This window comes from Acipenser ruthenus, chromosome 18 (assembly GCF_902713425.1).
Source record: "Acipenser ruthenus chromosome 18, fAciRut3.2 maternal haplotype, whole genome shotgun sequence".
NCBI lineage: Eukaryota > Metazoa > Chordata > Actinopteri > Acipenseriformes > Acipenseridae > Acipenser > Acipenser ruthenus.
The window spans coordinates 780,554-802,528 of NC_081206.1; the positions used below are offsets into that span (position 1 = coordinate 780,554).

The 21,975-nt window shown below is 44.3% G+C and overlaps 1 protein-coding gene and 1 long non-coding RNA gene across 2 annotated transcripts; one reads left to right on the top strand and one right to left on the bottom strand.

The window, feature by feature from the left end:
• Positions 1 to 278: 278 nt before the first annotated feature.
• On the bottom strand, positions 279 to 3,659 carry LOC131698554 (uncharacterized). Its single transcript, XR_009307632.1, has 3 exons — positions 3,528 to 3,659; positions 2,477 to 2,643; positions 279 to 874 (listed from the first exon to the last, which is right to left on the bottom strand). It is a non-coding gene; the product is annotated as an uncharacterized LOC131698554 (long non-coding RNA).
• Positions 3,659 to 21,195, top strand: LOC117432310 (ubiquinol-cytochrome-c reductase complex assembly factor 1-like). The gene is made up of 9 exons (XM_058990665.1): positions 3,659 to 3,916; positions 5,225 to 5,329; positions 5,696 to 5,803; positions 6,622 to 6,694; positions 7,411 to 7,468; positions 9,821 to 9,929; positions 14,576 to 14,653; positions 15,322 to 15,435; positions 18,472 to 21,195. The coding sequence occupies exons 1-9, from the start codon at positions 3,839 to 3,841 to the stop codon at positions 18,604 to 18,606; spliced, it is 858 nt and encodes a 285-aa protein (XP_058846648.1). The 5' UTR covers positions 3,659 to 3,838; the 3' UTR covers positions 18,607 to 21,195.
• The last annotated feature ends 780 nt before the right edge of the window (positions 21,196 to 21,975 follow it).

Here is a 21,975-nt window from a genome sequence, read left to right on the forward strand (position 1 = left end):
CAATCAATACATCTTCCAGTCTGTGATTGAACTACAAAATCAATCAATCAATACATCTTCCAGTCTGTGATTGAACTACAAAATCAATCAATCAATCAACCAAAACACCTTCCAGTCTGTGATTGAACTACAAAATCAATCAATCAATACATCTTCCAGTCTGTGATTGAACTACAAAATCAATCAATCAATACATCTTCCAGTCTGTGATTGAACTACAAAATCAATCAATCAATACATCTTCCAGTCTGTGATTGAACTACAAAATCAATCAATCAATCAACCAATACATCTTCCAGTCTGTGATTGAACTACAAAATCAATCAATCAATATGTCTTCCAGTCTGTGATTGAACTACAAAATCAATCAACCAATATATCTTCCAGTCTGTGAGTTGCAAATATCATGCTTTGTTGGAATGGCTGAAGCAATAATTAGAAAAGTTCAATGGAAAGGGACTAGTGTCTAAACAGAGCTCATTCAATGAGACGAGTAGGGAGGACTTCCGAACAGCGTGGTAGAGAGGCGAGGCTTTTCAACTCTGAGAAGGGGAGGCAGAAGAACACCATTACTGAAAGGAGCATTCCTGCTACGATTCTCCAGGAACTGTAAAGAAACTGAAACGGTCCCATCCAGGCACATGTTTGCATACAAAGTCTTTTTCCACATTTTGCAAGCGTAACAGACTGAAGCCGTGATGACAGAGGCCAGCCCCCGCTGGGAAGCGCAGTCTGGACTCTGTTACAGTTGCAACCCGTTTGTTTAACAATCCAAGCGGCAAAGGCCCTCTCTGTGCAGTCCGATAGAGCGGTGTGCAGCGGCGAGCCAGACGGCGCTGGAACAACTTTCACAATGTGCTTTTCACAATACGCTCTGGAATACAGATGACACGGGTTCAACAATCCTGCTGCTTGTCGTGTCCGTCACAATCATTTACTGGATTTCCCTTTTGGACACCACTTTATTTTCATTTTTAAACATTTTTAAACAGTTTGTGTGAGTCTGAGAAGCTGCCCTGCCAAAACTTGGAAAAAAAAAAACAATAAGATAGATACACAGATAGGAAACTTAACATGGTACAATTATACACACAGCGACTGAAGGGGATTATAAACAGACAGACTTTCCTTTCACTCTGGGTGCAAGCAGAAATAGAAAACAAAATGCACCTGAAATAACTCAACTTGAGACATACATTATTGTGAGAGAACATATTCTGAGCCATACATTATTGTACTTTATATATATATGTAACTCGAGTGGAAAATGTTAGCAAGTACTCCCAAGTTCGGATAAGGGAGCAATCAATTAAGGGGCTCAGGTTAAAGGCTGGCACAAACATACACACACTTACAATTTCAAAAGAAATACGAACCCCACACTGTTTCAATACACTCTTCTACATGTAAAGCAAGCCTTGTAGCTGCTGTTTATAAAACAATCTGCAAAAGGTACATGGAATGTGTCTCTAAAAGTGTATTTATTTGAAAAAGCATTACGAACATGAAGACACCCATCGCAGTACTTGATCTAATGAAGTAAGCCTGCTGTATTTTTTTTTTCTTTAAAGCTAAACATAATGATTATTCAGGGAATCTCAGGGGGGTGGACGGGGGGGGGGGGGGGGGGGCTGGTGATTTAGGAGTTTAAGAGAAAGAGAAAAATAAACAGAGTTCAATCAAAGTGAAGCAGGGGGGGTGGAAACATGACATCATGCTTCTAACACCCTCCTATCTGAGAAAGTCTGCTTCCCAGCACTTTGCTTTTTCAGGTGCCTAATTTCATGCAAGTGACAATTCATCAGAAACTGTTTCCAGGACCACTCTGGGATAAAAAATTTTAAAAAAAAAGTGAAGTCCTAAAATCCCAACAGGGATGTTAGGAATCCTTTAAAAAGAGATTTCACTTCACATCTGTCAAGGGAGGCCGAACTTACCCCACAAATCAACACATGCAGGGCAGTTTATAATAATGACCGGAGTTCCTCTGTCTGTCGTGGGCACCTGTGACACGGGGTGACAGTTCAGGGAGCACAGACTCTCCCTGGTAACCCGTGGTACGCCACGGTAAATGCATGGTACAATCCTAGTGAACTGTAACGAGGGCTGGAACATTAAGAGTCTCTGAGACGTATTTCTTCTAGTGGATCGGGGGGTGCAGTGATTTATCCACACATAGTACACTGTGTGTGAACGAGGCCGTACCCCGCTGTTATTTCCTTTGTATTTTCCATACGCCGATATTTAATGAAGGCTATTGGGAGGGGTTGGGGGGGGGGTTCCTGAAGTTGCGTAATCGTTTCATCAGCATGGGGCTCTGCTACCCTGTCTGCAACTCCACATCAATCACCATCTGTAAACAATCAACTGCATCTCTCCTTACTACCAACACAAGGCTGGGCCGTCAATCAGTCAATGCGGTGCCGCGGGGGAGTTCTGTTTAAGTCTCAGGTTTGTGTTTTTTCCACTACCTTACCTGGCACTCCCGCGGGTTAGGGAGTCAAAACCAGCAGGGACTGCTTCTCCTCATCTCGCTACAGCAGACCCTGCCAGCCACGTGGCTAGTGAGCTCAGGCGGACACCTGCAGGGCTGACCTGTGTCCTCCAGAGGCCGGTAGCTCGCTGACATCCGCTCTCAGGTTCCTGGGTGTAGAAGAGGAAAGTGGCTTGGCCGTGGGATCACAGACATTTTCCCTTATAGAGGTAGGACTAGCCAGAACACAGAGTGTAATCAATGCAGTGGCAGGCAGGGTTCCTCTACCCTTTAGAAAGCAACGAGCAGTAGCACAGAGAGTGCCTGGACAAGCACAGGCCAGCACAGAGAATCACAGAGAACTATGGCAAAGTATTGAAAAGCGTATATATAGAAAACAGCTGGAAAGGCTTTGTGGATGTGTTTGACAAAGCCTCAGCTGGATATTAGACTTAGGTCAGAGAAAGACGTTTTTGTTTGCTTTTCTGTTGTAGATCAAAATATGTTTTTGATTTTGACTCCGGCAATAAAAATGTGCAAAGCAGAGCGTGACCCTAAAACCACTTGCGTCCCGGGCCTGTGAAAAGACCAAAACACACCTGATTACCTTGACCTTCCGCGGTGTGCATTACCATGCAACTGTCAGGACCACCATTAGCCTGGATTTACCACTGCCACACACAGCTCGCGGGGAATCATATTGAACCCTGAGGCTGAACCCCTGCCTGGCTTGTTTGTTAACCCTGCCCATTTAGTAACATTACCGGTCTGTGTTTCATTTTGAAAAAGAGGATACAAAATGAAGCGAATTGCATTGGAACGTAGATACCTAAATACAACATACGACGATGACTTTATATATCATCATTATTCACTTAATTATTATGTCTGATATTCCACCAGTACTACCTAAACAAACGGAGAGATCCGTCGGTTGAGTCTGTTTGGTTTTTTCAATGGTACTGCACCCTAGTAAACACGTTGTATGTAAAGGGGTGATCATAGATTTCTTGGACTTAAACGTAAACAGCACACTCTACTTTAAACCACTTACTTTGAACTAAAGCCTGACACGGAACTAGCCTTTCCACCCGAAACGGTACCGTGCTAGCCGTGTGAGCGCTGTTGTGTGCATGTACCGGTACTGTGTCTGTGTGCCTGTGTTGCAGCCGGACTCGTTACTCCGCGGTTCCGTGCGCAGTCAGTGCCGTTATTAACGTAGGACGGATTCCTGTGACATTGCTAGGAGGAGGGGCAGGAGCAGGAATGTGTTATACAACGCTTGCATAATTGTGATTCAAATATATATTTTTCCCCCCTCTGACCGTGTTCCCCTGTAAATGACATAAAGTCTTGCGGACGGCAATGTATCGGCGAGCTGTGCATTGTGCTCTTAGGAGCGCTGCCAGTCTGGCAGCTTCGTCAAACCGATGGTTACAGAAGGTAATGTGTGCGTGTCTGTGTCTGTGTGTCTGTGTCTGTGTGTCTGTCTGTGTGTGTGTGTGTGTGTCTGCGTGTCTGTGTGCGTGTCTGTGTGTGTGTGTGTGTGTGTCTGCGTGTCTGTGTCTGTGTGTCTGTCTGTGTGTGTGTGTGTGTGTGTGTGTCTGTCTGTGTGTGTGTGTGTGTGTGTGTCTGTGTGTGTGTGTCTGTGTGTGTGTGTGTGTGTGTGTGTGTGTGTCTGCGTGTCTGTGTGCGTGTCTGTGTGTGTGTGTGTGTGTGTCTGCGTGTCTGTGTGCGTGTCTGTGTGTGTGTGTGTGTGTGTCTGCGTGTCTGTGTCTGTGTGTCTGTCTGTGTGTGTGTGTGTGTGTGTGTCTGTCTGTGTGTGTCTGTGTGTGTGTGTGTGTGTGTGTGTCTGTGTGTGTGTGTGTGTGTGTGTGTGTGTGTCTGCGTGTCTGTGTGCGTGTCTGTGTGTGTGTGTGTGTGTGTCTGCGTGTCTGTGTGCGTGTCTGTGGGAGTGTCTGTGTGGATATGCAGGTCTGTCTGCACCAGCCACGCGTGTCTTGTTGTTTTCAGCATGCTTATAAAATATGTTTCAAATGGACACGCTCGCGGTCTTGTCAGTGTTCATAAGTTGTACTAGCTTGAGAGAAAAAATCCCCTAGCAAAACATGACTGTGTTTACAGTTATATGTTTTACAGTCAAACTAAAAACAGACTTCGAATACGAAGCTTTGAGAAATAATATACGCACAGGCACAATCGAAGATATTTGTACTGGGAATGGTCTGCTGGTTCTAGTCTCTCCGCGCAAATATAATCTTTATATATTGAAAGAAAGAAGGGTGCGTGCCTGCTGTGTAAAGGGAAGCAGTTACACCGTGTATCTCCTGACTGCACTGTTAGTGTTGGAAGTAGAGTTATTTATGGTAAGGGTTGGGGCTGAGGTTAAGTTAGAGTTATGGTAAGGGTTAGAGTTAGTGTTGCGCCTGGCTAGGGTTAGGATTGGCGCTGGGTTTCCTTGTGTCCCCTGATTCACTCGCGGTCATTGGGAGTGGTTTTGAATTGACAGATGTAATTATCCAACAGATCTTCATCAACCTTCAATAAAACATTAGTTATTTTTATACTTTTTAGACAACAGTGCTGGAAATAAGACTCCCATTCCATCGCAGTGTGAGCTGTCAGTTTAAGGAGACACACCTGAGCTTGTTACCTGTGCACTGTGGCTAGCTCCAAGTAAAACCTGCGTTCAGGCCGGCCTGCAGAATGGAAACGTTGCTCTTTGTTTGATAAGCTGCTTTGTTGTTTCAGGCTCGTCTGCCAGGTGTTTCCAGGCTCCTTTCGGTTTGCACGAGGACAGAATTGCCTTTCCATTCGCTGCCTCATCAGTGCAGGGCACTACATAGCACTAACCAGGTAAGTCATGTGATGGGCAGTGTGGTGGGGTGCTCTGCCGTTACAGGTAAACCTGTGATCAAGTCATTGTGAGAGACCCGTTTTCTTCTTGTGATCATTACTCTTTTACTCCGTGATTCTTTGAGTGCAGCACTCTATCGCTCCTGAGCATCCAAGACCTTAGAACCAATGCTTTTAAAGTCTGATGGAATGTTGAGCACTGCCTCAGCCAATCAGGATGCAGTCTTTATTTAGGTCAAAGCAGCATTTTTCTCCGGGTCACAAAACAGTTTCCATTCTTGCATATTGCAGTTATTGACTGCTTATGTATGTAAATGTGTATATTTATATATCATGGTTTATTAAAACCGTTCTTGCTCCCTACAGCTTTCCACAGCAAAAGAAACTCTGCAAACAGCAGAAGAAGAAGTGGGGGCCTTCACCAAGCTAATAGAAGCAATGGGCTTCACAGGACCGCTGAAATACAACAAATGGGTGAGCTGGTCTCTCTCCTGTACTGTGGCTGGCTTTGGTACTTGTGATGTTTGCGATCCTTCGTGTTTTTGTTTGATTTCTTCGGTTTTCAGTGTTAATTCAGACACACCTGAGCTGGTGGCGATTCAGCACACAGTAAAACCTGGAATGGCTCAGTCCGCTATGCTGTGAGAGTCTCCTGTACTGTGCTGTGTTTTTGTAACTGAGACAGCGTGTACAGGATCGCCTGTTTTTCCGTGACTCAGGCAGTTCGCCAGGGTTGTGTTTTCCCTTCTTCCAGATACATGATAAAACGCACATCTGTGTTTACAAAGCGAGATGGTAGCAGTGGGCTACAGTTTCTGAGTTCCTGAAATAACACCACGCAAAGCAGCTGTGGCTGGGCCAAGAGAAGCACAGCCAAGTGCTTTATTTGCCCACTGGCCTTGAGAGTCATTTATTCATGATGCACATTCCACCCTTATTATAGCATTGTGTGAGCCAGCCAGAATCCTAGCTTTTTATAATGTGTGAATTTGAATGATGTATTTGAAAAGTCTGCAGTGTAACAAAGGTGACACAAACATAAAATAAATCTATAAAGCCAATGAAAGCGAGAGACTCGGCTTTGCTTTGGTATTTATCTTAAGTTACGATTGCATTGCTTATTATAATGAGGGCAGTAAAAAAAAATATATATATATATATATATGTGTGTGTGTTGCTTCAGACGAGAAACACTGGGGGGACGTACATTAGTAGTATTATTATTATTATTATTATTATTATTATTATTATTATTATTATTATGATGAATACAGTGTTTTTTTTTCCTGCAGAAAATTAAGATTGCTGCTTTGCGCATGTATACCTGCTGTGTGGAGAGGATTAACTACGATGATTTCTTTGAAAGTAAGTGCACGTTTGCTTCAGCTTCGGATAGTACACAGAAATCAAGCAATTGTCGATTCTTTCGCATGCAGAAACACGCGCTTCGAAAGTTCTGCTGGCAAGCTTGTTATCCCGAATAACCTGAGCTTTCAAACCAATTGAAAGAGAACTTCTCAGTCATTATGTACTGATACAGCAACCCTCTGCACTGGAGTGAGTGAACGATCCGTTTCCAGTCAGAAGAGAGTCAAGTGGAGTTCAGTCACGTGAAACGACAGCGTCGAGTTATCCACTAGTCTTTTTAATAGTTTTCATCCCTTCAGTACCGAAAAGAAGTGTCGAGTTACAAGTAAAGCCTTGTGTCGAATTAAAAAGTATTTTTTTATATGGAGAAAATCTGTCGAATTAAGCGAAGGTGTCGAGTTATCCACCAGTCGAGTTAACCGAGGCTGACTCTAATTTTTTTTAGTTTTTAAATGCCAGTTTAGAGCACAGCGGACACAACAGCTGTTTTGTGGGCAGCGTAACTCGGCAGTGCACAGTCGTTCTTATTCCTGCAGGACTATGAGCCTCATCGTTTCTCAAGAATGAAATAACCTGGACATGAATTGCGTTGTCATTTTGTGCCCTTGTGGTTTGATGAGTATGCAATTCCAGAACAAAATAAGCAAACAAAACAACTGTCGCAGTGTATTCTCATTGCCTGTGGTTTCTAAAGCGGAGTGTTCTGTTTGCAGAGTTCTCCCTGCCGGATACACTGAACTCCTGGTTTCTTGTGGCACAGCTCCATGTCTGGTGAGTATTGATCTGAGAGAGTACAGCGCTTTCCTGTTCCGCAGCAGTCACGCTGGTCGCTACACTGATGACTTGATGAGGCGTTTGGAACATGTCAAGCCTTCTGTTATGCAAACTCTCTCATTTTCAGTTAGATCAGTGCGGTTTCTAGCTCTGACCTGCAGTTCGCAGTTCCCACAGGATCATTACTGCATTTGCTCTTAACCTCTATTTGCCTGGGCACAACTTCCATTTTTAAAAAAAAAATTTTTATTTGAAATATACTTCTTTCTATATCTTGCTTTCTGATCTACTGGATCCCTAAAAATATATATATTTTTTTAGCCTTCTGGTAAATCCTGAAACAAATTCATGGAAGTTACTAAAGGCATTATCATTTCTTCCTGTGATTTATTACTGTCCAGCATTTCAAGCCTTATACAATGAACCAATTTACTAAAAATAGACACAAAGCCATTTGAAGGAAGATGTCGGACTTTCCCCGGTTCCATCTGCAGATATAACCTTGCCTGAGGCTTCCATATTTATACAGCTTAACCTCAAATAACTCTGAATGATCTTTCAGAAGCATTTTTAACAGTCCTGTAAATCTGCATTTGAAAGATACGTACATTTGGTTTGGTTTTATAAAGGCTAGGTTGGGCTCCCGAGTGGCGCATCCAGTAAAAGCACTCACTAGTGCAGGATGCGCTCTATAGCCTGGACGTCGCGAGTTCGAGTCAAGGCTATTCCACAGCCGACCGTGGACGGGAGCTCCCAGGGGGCGGCGCTCAATTGGCCGAGCGTCGCCCAGGGGGAGGGAGGGGTTAGGTCGGCCAGGGTGTTCTCGGCTCACCGCGCACCAGCGACCCCTGTAGTCTGGCCGGGCGCCTGCGGGCTTGCCTGTAAGCTGCACAGAGCTGCGTTGTCCTCCGACGCTGTAGCTCTGAGGCGGCTGCACGGTGAGTCTGCAGAGTGTAAAGAAGCGGGCGGCTAACGGCACACGCTTCGGAGGACAGCGTGTGTTCATCTTCGTCCCTCCCGAGTCAGCGCAGGGGTGGTAGCGGTGGGCTGAGCCTAAAAATAATTGGGCATTTCAAATTGGGGAGAAAATAATAATAAAAAAAAAAAACTAATTGTCAACGACTAAATTTAAAAAAAAATATTTATATATATATATAAAGGCTAGGTTGCATCTTTTTAATTTATGATTTTAGCCACCTGGATGGAAAGGTTAAGGTACGGTAAGGATAAACATGCATTTGTCATGGACTGCAAGTGCTGTCGAAGGTGGAAAATGTAGGGTAGGGATTTCCACATCTACGTGTAAGTGGTTGGAGCGCGAGGCTGCATAGTGATTTTGGCTGACAGCGATCTCAATCCTTTAACCGAGTGACGATATTAACATTCTTCCATAGCTCGGGTGTGACCTTAATCTTGGGCAAAGCTCAATGCTCTCCTATTCATTTATTGTGTTTGTCCTCTATAAACCTCAGGGCTCTGCTCAAAACCCTGTTAAACCCAGTCTGTGCAGCTTTAAATTACAACTGCATGTGGGTAACGCTTGCCAAATTGTATGCAGGTTCTCTTTTAAAACTGTCCATTGTCAATAAACACTGATCTTTAGCTCCTTTCACTCACCCCGAGGAGAAAAAAGCAACTCCTTTATGCTGCCAATAAGACCAGTGTATAGCAAATTGAATGTACAGCTGTGTGATTCTAATTTACTTTAGACCTCATGCAATGAATGGCTCAGTAATACTGAATGTAAAATAAAAAACGGACCCAGTTTTCCTGCTCGAGGAGGTAGATCAGATTATCCGGATTCAGAGGTAGAATTCAGGCACAGTGTTGGCAGAAAGCAAACACATGAAAGGGATTCCATTGGTCCTTATGCTTCAGTAGATAAATATACTGATATACAAACACATAGTCATTTTTGGAGTGTCACTCTTTTACAAATGCAATATAAGTTTAGCCTTGTGTGCTGTATACTGCACATGAGGCTAAACAGTGCTTGTACAGTGAACAGGTTCAGAATCTGAAGAGCTTCTGTTGGGACCAGCTGTTTTATTTTGTGCAGAATTGGTTATAGACACCATCCAATTTAAAATATCACCCCAAAGCCTCCAACACATTGTGAATTCTCCAGTCTTACAAGATCGGTGTCCATTTTCATGCGGTTTGTCACTTAAATCCTGTCTTTTTAGAATGTTTGTCAAGTAAGAACTAGAATCTACAGGCGCTGCTCAGAACTTTGTAAACTACGGCTCTCTGATTGGCTGAACATTGTTCCCTGATTGATGCGTAAGCATTGCAGACTAATCCACTGTGGCGGGAGGCTTTACATGCGTTTCATTCTGTTTTGTTAAGGATGTGCCTGGTTCGAATGAGGCAAGAGGGCAGAGCTGGGAAGTATCTGTGTCGCTACGTCGTGCATTCCATGTGGGAGGATGTGGAGCAGCGTGGCAAGATCATGGGGGTAAGTGATCCCCTTCCTTTCTCTTACTGCACTCAGGACTGCCCTTCAGTCACATGTTCTGCAGCTGTTTTTGTAACCACAGCAGTGCCCCGGGGCCAGGTACCGCTAGTCTGCATGTTTCCTGTTTCCCGGGTTCTCTTTTAAATCAGCAGCATTCTTGGTCTGTTTTGCTGAATTCGCTCAGAGTCATTTGAATTAAAAGCGATGTGTGATCTGACTTTCTTTGATAGACTGAAGTATGGGGGCTTTGCAGGAGCAGGACTAAATTCACCCCTTCTCCAAGTTTCAAATCTTAGTTTATTATAAATCTGGCACACCTATGAAACATTGAGATGCCTCCAACTTCCATCAACAAGACAGATCTGACAGACAAAAAGGATTAAATGCACTTAAGCCAGTCAGACGTATCCGCAAAAGCTCAGCTGATTTCTCTGGGAAGACGACTGCAAGGTCAGCATCTTTAAAACTGTTGAAGGTCCACCAATAAAACAAGCCGCACATGTTGCTAATCAACACTTTCAACTGAGTTGTGATTCTGTGCCCTTGTGATCGGACTCTCTGATATCTCACAGATTAACAGCGTTTTAAACTAAATGGATATAGTTTGTCACGTCTGTGACTCTGATGTCGAGCACTCTGAGAGGCAGTATGAAAGGAGTGCTCTTTTTTCACACGTCCACCAGCTTAACTACCCAGCGCTGCTCGCCAACACGTCAGCCAGGGCGAGGGCTTGAAAACTGACACAGCTGTGAAAACAGAGCGGAGATCTTCTGGCCTCAGCATTTCTGCTGCTTCAGACGTGTTTCCCGGTGAGAAGTTGAGAATGACGGGAGCGGGGTTCTCTGCCGCTGCCTTTATTACTTCGGCATCCCAAAGCGACATGTGCTATATATCTTTCCAAGCCCCAAGCCAAACTCTTACCCTGGTGCACGTGCAGTACATGGAGCTGGAGAGGAAACTGAACTGTACAAAAAAACTTTGCATAGACTCTCTTGACATGTTTTCGCAACTTTTGTATTTGCGTTGGTTGCACATGCTTTTCTCAGCAGCAGGGCTGTGAGGGGAGAAACGTCTTGAGTGAGCCAGACAACGCCAGCTGGAGACCAGGCCCCGCGTCTCCAGGGTTCAGCAGCTTTGTAACATCTGCTGCTTGGGTTCGTTGGGTCAAAAGTTTAGTGAGACAGTACATGGGTTGAAGTGGCGTTGAAAGTGGGCAATTCAAATTAGGAGTATATGAATTGCTTGATTAGGCAATACAAAATATAATATAATGTATATGTATTTATATATAATGTATATGTATGTTGACACCTTTACTGTGCCTATTTACAGTACAGATCTGCAGTTAACTAAACCAGGCTTGGCTGGATGTGTATTCAGTTGAACAGTTTACTGTACAAGGAAGATGAGGGTGGTGTTCCTGTACACAGGGCAAGCCCCCCCCCCCCCCCCCCCCCCCGAGTGCCTGATGTTTGAGACGCAATGTGTGTTGGTGAAGTGCGGTCATGGCAACAGCAGAACTAGCGTCACAGACGTGTCACAGTGAGTGCAAGCAGAGGCTTGGAGATGTAAACAGCGGAACTGACAGGAATGAGCATTCTCACAATTCTACTTCTTTATAACTCTGGTGGTGTTTGTGATGATGGCATATTTCAGCTACCTTCCTGCACTACTCTGTGTGTTTTCTGCACCACCTGTATCCACGCTACATTCAGAGCCTTCCTTTACAGGTGTTTTGCCCATTGAGCCCTAGATCTCATTTACAAGGGGGTCCTGTCAACAAACTTATACAATAAAACAACACAATATCACTTGTGGTACTGTCTTCATCATTTTAGGAGTCATAAAGCAAAGGACATTCACCCGAACATGTGCGGATCTTAAAGCATTTAAAAGAGAGACTCTCAAATGTACTCCTTATATCCTGGTTGAAAGAGTTCAACGTTTTTGGAAGCCGATAGGCAAAGGACAGTTTACCCAAGCCTTGGAAGGACCAGGCTGGCAGAATCACAGGAAGGCAGATTATAGTTGGTTTCATACCTATTAAGCAGAGCAGTTAAATAATGAGGCACCAGTCCTTTGCTCAAGGGCACAGCCAGGGCAAACCTATAATTCCTCTGACTTGGGAGCAGTTACTATAATAAAGAGCCCCTTGTTAACAGCAGAGAGCATGGCAGGCTGCAGTTTTCACAGCCCTGTCGCTGTTTATTTTACCCAGAATTTGGAGCCTTCTGTGCTCTTAAAGCTTTTGGCTCTTCCCCGTGTTAACCGTTAGGAGTCCTGCATGTTCTCAGTCCTGTGTGTACCTGCAGATCCCTCCTCGGGCTTGTTTTATTACTGCCAGGTGCGTGACTTCTTCTTCGTCATCGCCGCCTTCTTCATCTTTAACAATAAATAATAATTCCGAAGATTAAGCTGAATTACGCTTCTAAGACTCCTAAATGTAAATAAATCTTAAAGGTGACGTTTTACATTTTACTGTTTCGTTAAGAAAAGAAAAAACACATGACAAGCGAATCATAAATCACGGGTGGCTGTGTTTATTTTCAGAAGGAGAATAATGTATTGCCTGTGGTACGTGAGACCCGGTCTCCCCCACTGGGGCAGTGGCACTGCTCAGAGTTTAAATTGCAGTTCAGTGTTTACAGCTGAGGGAGAGAAGAGGGATCTCTGGCCTGTAACGAAAGTATGTTTTCAGTGGACTTGGAGGCAGCATTGGGAGTTCTGTGCATAGCTTAAATGTGCTTTACTGTCAAAACTGAAATCACCGTTTTAAATGTTATTAACTTGTCAATTTGCCTAATATTTAGTTGTCATGTTTTTGTTTTCGCCTCACTTGATGACAATCTCATTAGCAGGTTGCTATGGTAAACTTTGTCACCATTGCACTATTAAAACCCTTCTGAAAGTTTCCCATAGTAAAAGCACACCCAAATAGTAAAGCATAGGTAAGCAGAGAAAGGTATGGTAAAGCATGTTAAAAGACATGGCAAACCATGCTAAACTATGGTACATTCATAGTGTAACCATGGGAAAGGTATGGAGGGGGGGGGGGGGGTACATTGCAAAATGACTGAACACATTTACTGTGGTAAACTTTTATAAGAGAGAGTAGCTTTGTATGGGCCTGCTACCCTAGCAATAGCACCTTAGTATACTATAGAATCCTGAGCCTGAGTATACTGTGTGAGTTTACCTGATCGATAGCACACAGCACACAGTCCCTGCTGGGGTTGACCTGCGTGTGCGTGTGTGTGTGTGTGTGTGCGCACACAGAGAGCTGTGGGAAAGCCATGCCAGGTATATTGCATTGCTTTGTTGGCACCAGTACAATGGCACCAATGTGATACGACACTGCTACCGCGTGAAGAGGAGGTATTGGCTCTTGCGTACAGTTTTTCTGTGTGTGATCGCGGGAGTATATTAAATATCTCCCTGGATCGGGCTGCCTCAGTCTTTCCCCTGTGAAACAGCCCCACATGGTTGTAATCACGCACAGGTTCCTAATTACGTACAGGTGCTTTGAAGAGATATCGAGCACAGCGCTGTGACAGAGACCTCCACTGATTTTAGGATAAACAAGCTGATTATCAAAAATAAGCAAAAGAACGAGGGGTCCCGCTCTGGGGCGTGTGGGGTCTGATCTGATTACGGTTCTGCTTTCAGAGTAATGGGATTTGCTCGCTATCTTTTGTAACTTCGCCTCTTAATTATTACACTTCATAGTCATGTCAGCCTGCGTTGCCAGACACCGTCGTTATCGAGGGAGATGTTGGGCAAGCAACCCACGAGACTCCTGCCCCCTGAAGGCCTCTTCCAGGTTGTTCAGTATAGACACATGCAGAACGCAGATTGCGTGTCAGCATTCGTATGCATCGCTGTTAAATGAGCTGCTAGTCACGCCAGATGAGTCTCCAGAACTATGGGATAAGAATGGTGCTGATGGGTGTCTCTCAAATACAGCTGAAATAACTGGAAACTCCTGCAGTTGTGTTATAAGGGAAGTCTGCGTTCGAGATCCTGTACCTCTGCGTTTGCTTCACCCGGTGTGGTCGCTTCGTTAAGCATTGCTGTGCTGAAATACGGTTCCAGCGCAGATCTGGGCTGGAGACGTACTGAGACTCTCTGTTTGAATTGTGTCACCATTAGAAAACGCTGGATATTTAGTTGGGGTGTATCTGTGCAGATGCAGTGTGTTTAGGGGTTCACTGGGAAGAGCGAGCCGCGGTCATGCCTCTTTGCCTCTCTGAGGACGCTCATGTAAGTGGGCGTGCTGCACAGCTCTCCTGAACCTCTTCTATTAAATACATACTTAACCAGGACTGAACTTTGAGTGGCATTGGTGTTGCATCAGCCTTGGACTGGAAACAGGGCTAAGCAGCACAAGGTTAGATTTGCCAGAAAACTGTGGCTGTGTAACGGCATTTGTTTTACACACGCACACCCAGAAATGCATACAGTTGACATGGAAAATGTGATTGAAGGTGAGCAGTGAATTATGATACCACTTGTGTTTATTCATAATACTTGGTGTAACCAACACACAGAGTCAGGCAGCACCAGATGCACACTGCGTTCGCTCTGTGTTGGGATTGATTTTAATTGGAGTGATGAACGCTGGTGATCCGCTCTTTCCTTTGTTCCAGATTGAATCCGTTGCCCTGAAGGCGAGCATGAAGGTAATGACAGAGAATTTCTACGCAGCTATTTTTGGATTTGATGAGGTAAGGAAGTTTATCTTGTATACAAAAAAGTATCGTACTGTAAAGCATGGAAAAAAAAAAAACATGCAAAAAATTAGCATTACGTAACCCGAATGGACAAAACTGTTTTTTTTGTAATGCCTGTCGTTGGTTTGTTTAAATGAAATAAATAAATGTACAAAAAAACGGGAATGCTTGGAAACGAGCTAAGTGCGCTCGCTTTGCTTTGTTTGAGTCCTGCTTGGATTTCCGTTTCTCTGCCAGACCCAGCACACCGGGGCTTGCATTTCAGAGGTGCTCTTCATCTGTTTGCAGAGCAGAATCCTGGGATACACGTATATATAAATATACAGCGTGTTCATAAGCCAGGCATGATGTGCAGCATCAGGGACCTGCAATTATTTCATTATTCCCATTCAGTTAAGGTATTGCAGACCTGAAATCTTGTGCTGCCAACGGCAATAAAAGATCAATATGGAAAGCTGATTAGAAAAAATGGAATAGATTGAAAAATCGATTTAATCGTAGCAGCCCTAATATATATATATATATATTTTTTTTTAATAGCACTTAGTGGTTTAAAATGATGCGTTGTGTGTGTGCGTGCTTGCTTGCTTGCGTGTGTGTGCGAGCGAGTATATCACCCCCACATGCACAGTCTACACAGTCTCTCTTTCTCTTGATATCAGGGAGTCCTGTCAGATGATCGGGTCCTGGCCGCGGCGCTGTGGAGGAACCTGTTTAATCGGCAGTGTGAAGACCCTCGGCAGCTGGAGCTCGCTGTGGAATACGTTCGCAAGCAGGTACGAGTCACACAGGAGTGCAGCGTGCAGTGCAGGGTCTCCGGGTCTCGCAGGTATCGTTCATGAATGAACTGGTTCAGGGAGAGGGTGAATTGCTTCAGGTACAGCTGGAGCTCGCTGTGGAATGCGTTCGCAAGCAGGTACAGGTGACTGTACAGAACAGTATTTGCCACAGCATACAGTATTTCCATTAATAAGTGGGGATCTAGTTTACTGAAGAATAGCGATCTTAAAAAGGGCCTTTGCTTGAGAAGGTGTCTCTCTCTCTGCCTCTTTCTCTCTCTCTCTCTCTCTCTCTCTCTCTCTTTCTCTATCCCTCTCTCTCTCTCTCTCTCTCTCCTTCTGTGCCCAGGTCTCCCTGAGGAAGAGTTTTTTTTAATTTCTGATTCCCAGAAGTCGTCCCCTTTTATATTGTATATTTTCATGTTCGCTTTGATTGAAAACATCAGCTGTGCAGAAACACCTGCAGGCAGCCTGAGCCTGTCCCACATGTTCCACATGTTTCTAAAGATTCCACAGGAATGCTTTCCTAGAACCTTTTTTTTTCTGCTCGCCCCAGAGGTTTCCAGCGAGGTAAACTCAACCAAACCGCACGTCACAAAGGATCGGGCATTCAGACCGTGACAGGCGGCAAAGCACGTCAGCCGTGATTAAAACATTTCAAAACAACGCAAAACCAGCAGGGGAAAGTTTAAGGTTTTACATTCAGTATGAATTTATTTTGAGGAAACCAAAAGAAGAGGTCTGCGTGGCAACATTTCACTTTCTGGAGTTTCAAAGACCGCTGGGTTTTGGTAAACAGGCTTGACTGGTTGGAAGATAACGGCAGAGGCTGGACTCTTGTTTGCTGTCCTGCCTGAAGGCAGATCTTGGTTCGTGACGTGACGTGACGTGACACGACGTGCCTCCAGTTTGAGAGAGAAGTCTGATCCTGTACTTTTCAAGTGTTGTTGGGCCTTAACGAATCAGGGGGAGAGTAATGCACGGGAAACCACGAAGATTAGCAACTCACCACATGGTTTGCAGTTCGTCTTCTGTTGAGATTCAAATTGGAAATGTACTAAGCTTGCGTGTAATGGTCAACCTTTAGGACTAAGGTAGTTGGGAGGTTTAAATTCGGAGGAGGCATGGCTTGTGATAAACTGTTGTTTGTTTGCTGTTAAATACTTTTCTTTTGCTGTTCTTATCTGCTTGGGGGCTGCCAGGGCTCCAGTGTCCTTTCTGGGGGCAGGTAACAGGCAGTGGGAGTGCAGAGACATTTTATTAGAATTAATAAGATACAGGGGGTCTGCTTTTTTCCATGTGCGTTTGCAGCGTCTTAATTTAAAAAATACAAAGGGCAAGAACCGAGGGGAAAAAACGAGCATTTAATCAAAGTCGGAGCTCATTCGCTTGCAGGTGCACCACATAAAATATTGCTGTGCCTGATGACAGACCCCAGAGCGGGGGAATCACATCGCTGGCCACAGCAATGAAATCACGTACTGAGGCCCGCATGCTGGCAGCGCTCTGCATCATTACTCACACTAATTACTTTCATCAAACACTCCTTCCATGAGCTAACACAAGCTCTTTAATTAACACTTCAGGACTCTTAAAGGGCTGAGCTTCGTGCAGCCCAGTCCACGAGAACGATGATCTCACCAGTGCAGCGGCTCCCAGAGGGGACTCCGAGGGAATGCGCAGGGAAGCCAGAGCGATGGATTAATAATAATAATAATAATAATAATAATAATAATAAAAATAATAATAATCCTATACAAAGGTATTTAGACGATACACAAATGCTGCTCCTCCCCTGTAACTGGAAGCTCACCCCCACTGCAACGTAAGCAGTTAAACGCCAGCACCTCTGCAAAGAACACGTTTAACTGGGTGCCGGTGCGGGGAATCTGAAACGCATGGCAAGGACTTGCAGATAAAATAACACCATTGCTGTTCAGGAAAAACAAGATCAAGGGCCGGATTTATTGTGCTCTTTACACCAAAATGCAAATTGCTTCATTTTTTCGTTCCTGTAAAACAGGGCTGTCCACTCCCGATCCTGGAGGGCCATGCCTCTCCAGGTTTAACAGGTCAAATGATATGAGTAATGCTCCAGGGACTGGATGGAGGCTTCATTGCTTCAATGAATCAGTTTAGAACAGGATCGGAACAAAGGAGTGGAAGGGACAGGTCTTGTCCACCTCTGCTGTAAAAAAGGACTTCCAAAGTAGAAAACAAACTACGTAGTTAAATAGGTCACATGACATTTTAAGAGGTTCTGACACATTTATTAACACTGGCTGAAAAAACAGTAATAAGACAACTGCCTTCCTGTTAGGCGTTTTTCTTATTTCTGTTCATTTTTATTTTTTTGTTTAACCACACCAGTTGGCCCCAGCCGGGGGTCTGTTTCCTCGCTGCCTGGGTTAGTGCCCGCCCCCCCCCCCCGCCCCCCCCCCCCCCGCCCCCGCAGGGCAGGAGCTGGCAAGCTAGCACGTTCAGACACAGACTTAACCTCAAAAACCCACTTTCATTTGACAAAATTAAAAAACAAACGGCCTCGAAGTACTCCACAGAGCTGAAAGACATCACCCTGAGCCTTGTTTTAACCAACAGTCCCGTCCCGCTCTGCTGTGGCATCATTTCCATCGTCAGGGAGAATGCCCCTGCCCCTGGAGAGGTCACATGACAGTGCTGACCCTGATAAGAACTCAGATGGGCCCCAGTTAAAATCACTGAGACGCAGTCGCTTTGTCAGACGAAGATATCATTGTTCTGTTTAGGTCACAAGAAAAAAAAAAACACACATTGGCTGCACTGTAGAGGAAAAGCATGCAAACGCGTTTACCGACAGGAACTTCATTTGTCATCCGCTGGTAGAGTGCTGTCCCATTTGTATATAGTTTTAACCACGTGGGTGATGCTAAGATAGCAGAATCTGTAGTCAAACAGGTTTTACAAGCCAGGCGGTATGTACAGCGCAGCAGTTTAAAAATGCAAACCTCCTAAATAACTTGTTTCTTTTCTTCTGTGGCCTCCTCTTGACCTCAGATGCAGTACATCGATTTGCTTGATGGAGAAGACCTGCTGCTCACAGGAGAAGTGAAATGGCGCCCTCTGGTGGAAGAGAATGCACAGAGCATCCTGAAGCCCACATCGCCCCAGTATAATGATGCCGGTCTCTGAGCTCCCTTGAGCTGAGCTGAGCTGAGCCGTCCTCCCCAGACTCCTCCTTCACAGACTGGGCTGAGATGCTGCAGTAGAACACATCACAGGTGAAAGCAAAGCAAACAGGTGATGCTCTGTCAACGCTGCAGTGCTTACCATGAAACCTTTTCTCAAATAAAACAAACAATACAAAAGCACTCCCAAGATGAGCACGAAGTGGTGTGAAGTTGAAGAACGAGTTTTAAAAGCATGAGGGTTATTGGTGTTGTGTGCGTTTCACATGCTATATACTGTGATAGATGACTAGAGCCTTGTTTATAATACTGTAGCTTGATAGAGTTTCAATGGAAGTGGAACCGGCCGGTGATAAAGGGCCTGCCTTCTTCTTCGTTAAGGAAGGTGTGCAATACAATAAAGACGTGTTGTGCGTCAGGTGCGTAGATGTTTCCAGTTCTTTCTGCAAGTACAGTAGTTGTGTGGGTTTAACCTTTCAAATGTGATCCCTCTCCCCAGAACGGCAGGTAACAGATTCTAATGGTCACTTCTGAGCCCGAGCTCCTGTGTTGAGTTACAGCCCTCAGCAGGTCTACAGAGCAGAGAGCACCAGCAGCTTCGGACCGCTCCACTGCCGTATCAGGGGATCTGCAACGTTTAAGAAGTGTTCAGATTTCATTCTGACTTTTTGGTTTAGCGTACTGTACGAAAGCAGCCCTGTGTCTTTAAACCCATTGCTCAAATGCTTTGCTGATCTTTAAGTTGGTTTGCTTAAGCACTGTGTGCCGTACTTCTCTCAATGCAGACACCTCGGGACAAAGCCAGCGCACCACCAACAAAAGGAAATGATGTATCACTTAGCAGCACATACAAAGCAACCTTTCTTTTCAGTCAAAAACACCCACACACTGCCCCTCAGCAGTCCTCTATCACAACACACTGTACTGCACAGGCGTAACACACTGTGTGTAACTCAGTGAGAGGTTAGGAACCCTGTTCATGCTCTGTGTTGCTGCAGGGGTTTTAATAAAGCACAGTGATTGCTGTTCTCTATCCTAGCACGGTAACAAATCTCTCACTCCCAAGCTGAATAGTTTTTTGAGTCCTTGTAAATTAATCCTCTGCTCTGATCATGTCCTTGAACTGTGCCCCAGGTTAATATGTGCTGTATGTTCAGCTGACATAAGCGTCTACGCATAGACATACTTTAGCACTCCCTAATACTTCAGTTTCACAGTTAAGCTGGCAAATCTAGAGAAGGAAAGCATTCAGAAATCCTCCTTCTGTAAAGGTTTCCCACAGTAAAAGCATAGCAAAGTGTAATACAGCATAGGTAAGCATTGTAAAGCCCTGATAGGTATGGTAAATTACTGTGCAAATTTACCTAGGAAAACTTTTTATAAGTTCCTGCCCACACAGATCCAAGTTATAAATTGACTTCACAGAAACAGACATGAAGTGTTTGCATCAGCGTTTTAAAAAAAACTATGCAAATGACGCCTCTCACCCTTGTCTTCCCAACAATGGCTGGCATTTACATGCGTTCCCCTTTCACCAGAAAGATGAATACAAAAACATTCAAAACAAGACGAGTGCCATGGGAGTTGAAACAGTGCTTAATGGATTCAGCTTATTCACTTCTGCATCCTCTACCTTCTAATAGTGTGCTTTGTGAAGCTTTGCAGGACTCCATCCTTCTTACTGCTGTAGCGTCCAGTGTACTACACACTGGGCATTGATTTGGCTTTGCTTTTCTGTTGCTGAATGTCTTGCGATTGAGTGTTTTAAAGTTATATCGCTGATATTTGGGTCATCAGTCATCTAGGGGATTGCTCCTGAAGCAGTCTCTGCTCCCAGCAGTGTCTGGTACACAGGAGCTGTAGGGAGAATGAAACGAAAGGCAAGCGGAGTTAGCTATGCTTCTAGTCTTCCACTACTCAAGTGTACTCGTTTGGGAAGCACAGCTCACTTGTTTTTCTGTGTTGAAGACTTTCCAAAGTGATATGTATTTATTAATGCTTGAAACAGTAAGATTTACCTTGAGATTTTTTTTTGTTTGTAAGCTACATTTTAAAATGCAGGACTTTTTAAAATCTGTTGTTAAGTGTAACTTTGATTCAGTGATACAATCCAAGTGCTACAGGAAGCCGCTTAACAGTATTTTATCCTTATTGAAACACACACAACAGTAAAACAGCACTGCGTATTTACGAGTTGTGAATTCGTATGCCAACCGTAACAGTATCTCATATATACAGTGGTTTGCATCCTGAGTAAATGCACCTCATTCTTTCCTTTGTTCAAAACTCCTTCATAAATGCTACGGTATGTTCTCTGGCTTTCTCGGTTCCTTGTAAATGTGTTCCTCGCTGTGTGTGTGTGTGTGAGACTCTGAATCTGCTGTTCTGCCATTCATCCAGAAGAGGGCAGTTTGCCAAAGTTATAAAATATTGTTGGGGTCAATGTGTGCTTTTGTATTCTTTTCCAGCTCTAAGTGCAAGCTGGTAATTCACACATACAGAGTTAGTTATGTATGGAACATGTTCTCCTAATTGGAGTATCTGTTATTGAATCTTTTACCAGAGTAAAAAGCCATCCCTGTTTTAACCCTTACACTGCTCGACTGAGTTCTGTTTGTTGTTAGTGTTTTAAAGGCTGGGTTCCACACTAGGACGTATGCACAGCTCAATCAATGTGGCCAGCAGCCAATAAGTGACAAGGTGCAAATAAGTGACAAGGTGCAAATGTGCAGGAAGACCTTCCTGAGAAGGGAGGAGGAGCTCTGCTTTCTGCTGTCCCTTTTGTTCAAAGTTCTGCTGTATTATAATATTCATTGTGCAGTACCAGGAATTAGATGTTCAACACAGAAGTAAATTCAAATTTCTGATTGGTTCAGATCTGTCACATGAGACAACTGGCATCACATGCACGTCAGATATGAGGGGTGAGGAAAGCTTCCCGGATCATGAAGGCAAGCTTACTGTGTGTGCAGGTGGTTTGTTCTAAACGGCATGTACAGGAATACATCGCAATACACACATTTACACATAGTCTACTGCCAATGGAAACAAACAGGACTGGAACACAAACCATTTTCAACCCAGGGCGAGGGGCAGGTGCAAACCTACTTGCCTTTTGGGTAAATATGTTTTGAAAGCTTATCTCAAGCTGTATTGTCATTAGCAGCACATCTCCATGTGACATCAATAAAAATGATTCTAATTGCCATGCATTATTGCAGACAATAAAACATGTTTTCAACCAACATGCAAAGCAGGTAGAAAATGAATGAACACTGCAGTGTCTGGGATCCAAAGCGAGAACGCCCCGAAAGAGATTCGGAGGCACGGTGTCCCGGTTCAAACTCTGCAGAGTCTGGGATCCAAAGCGAGA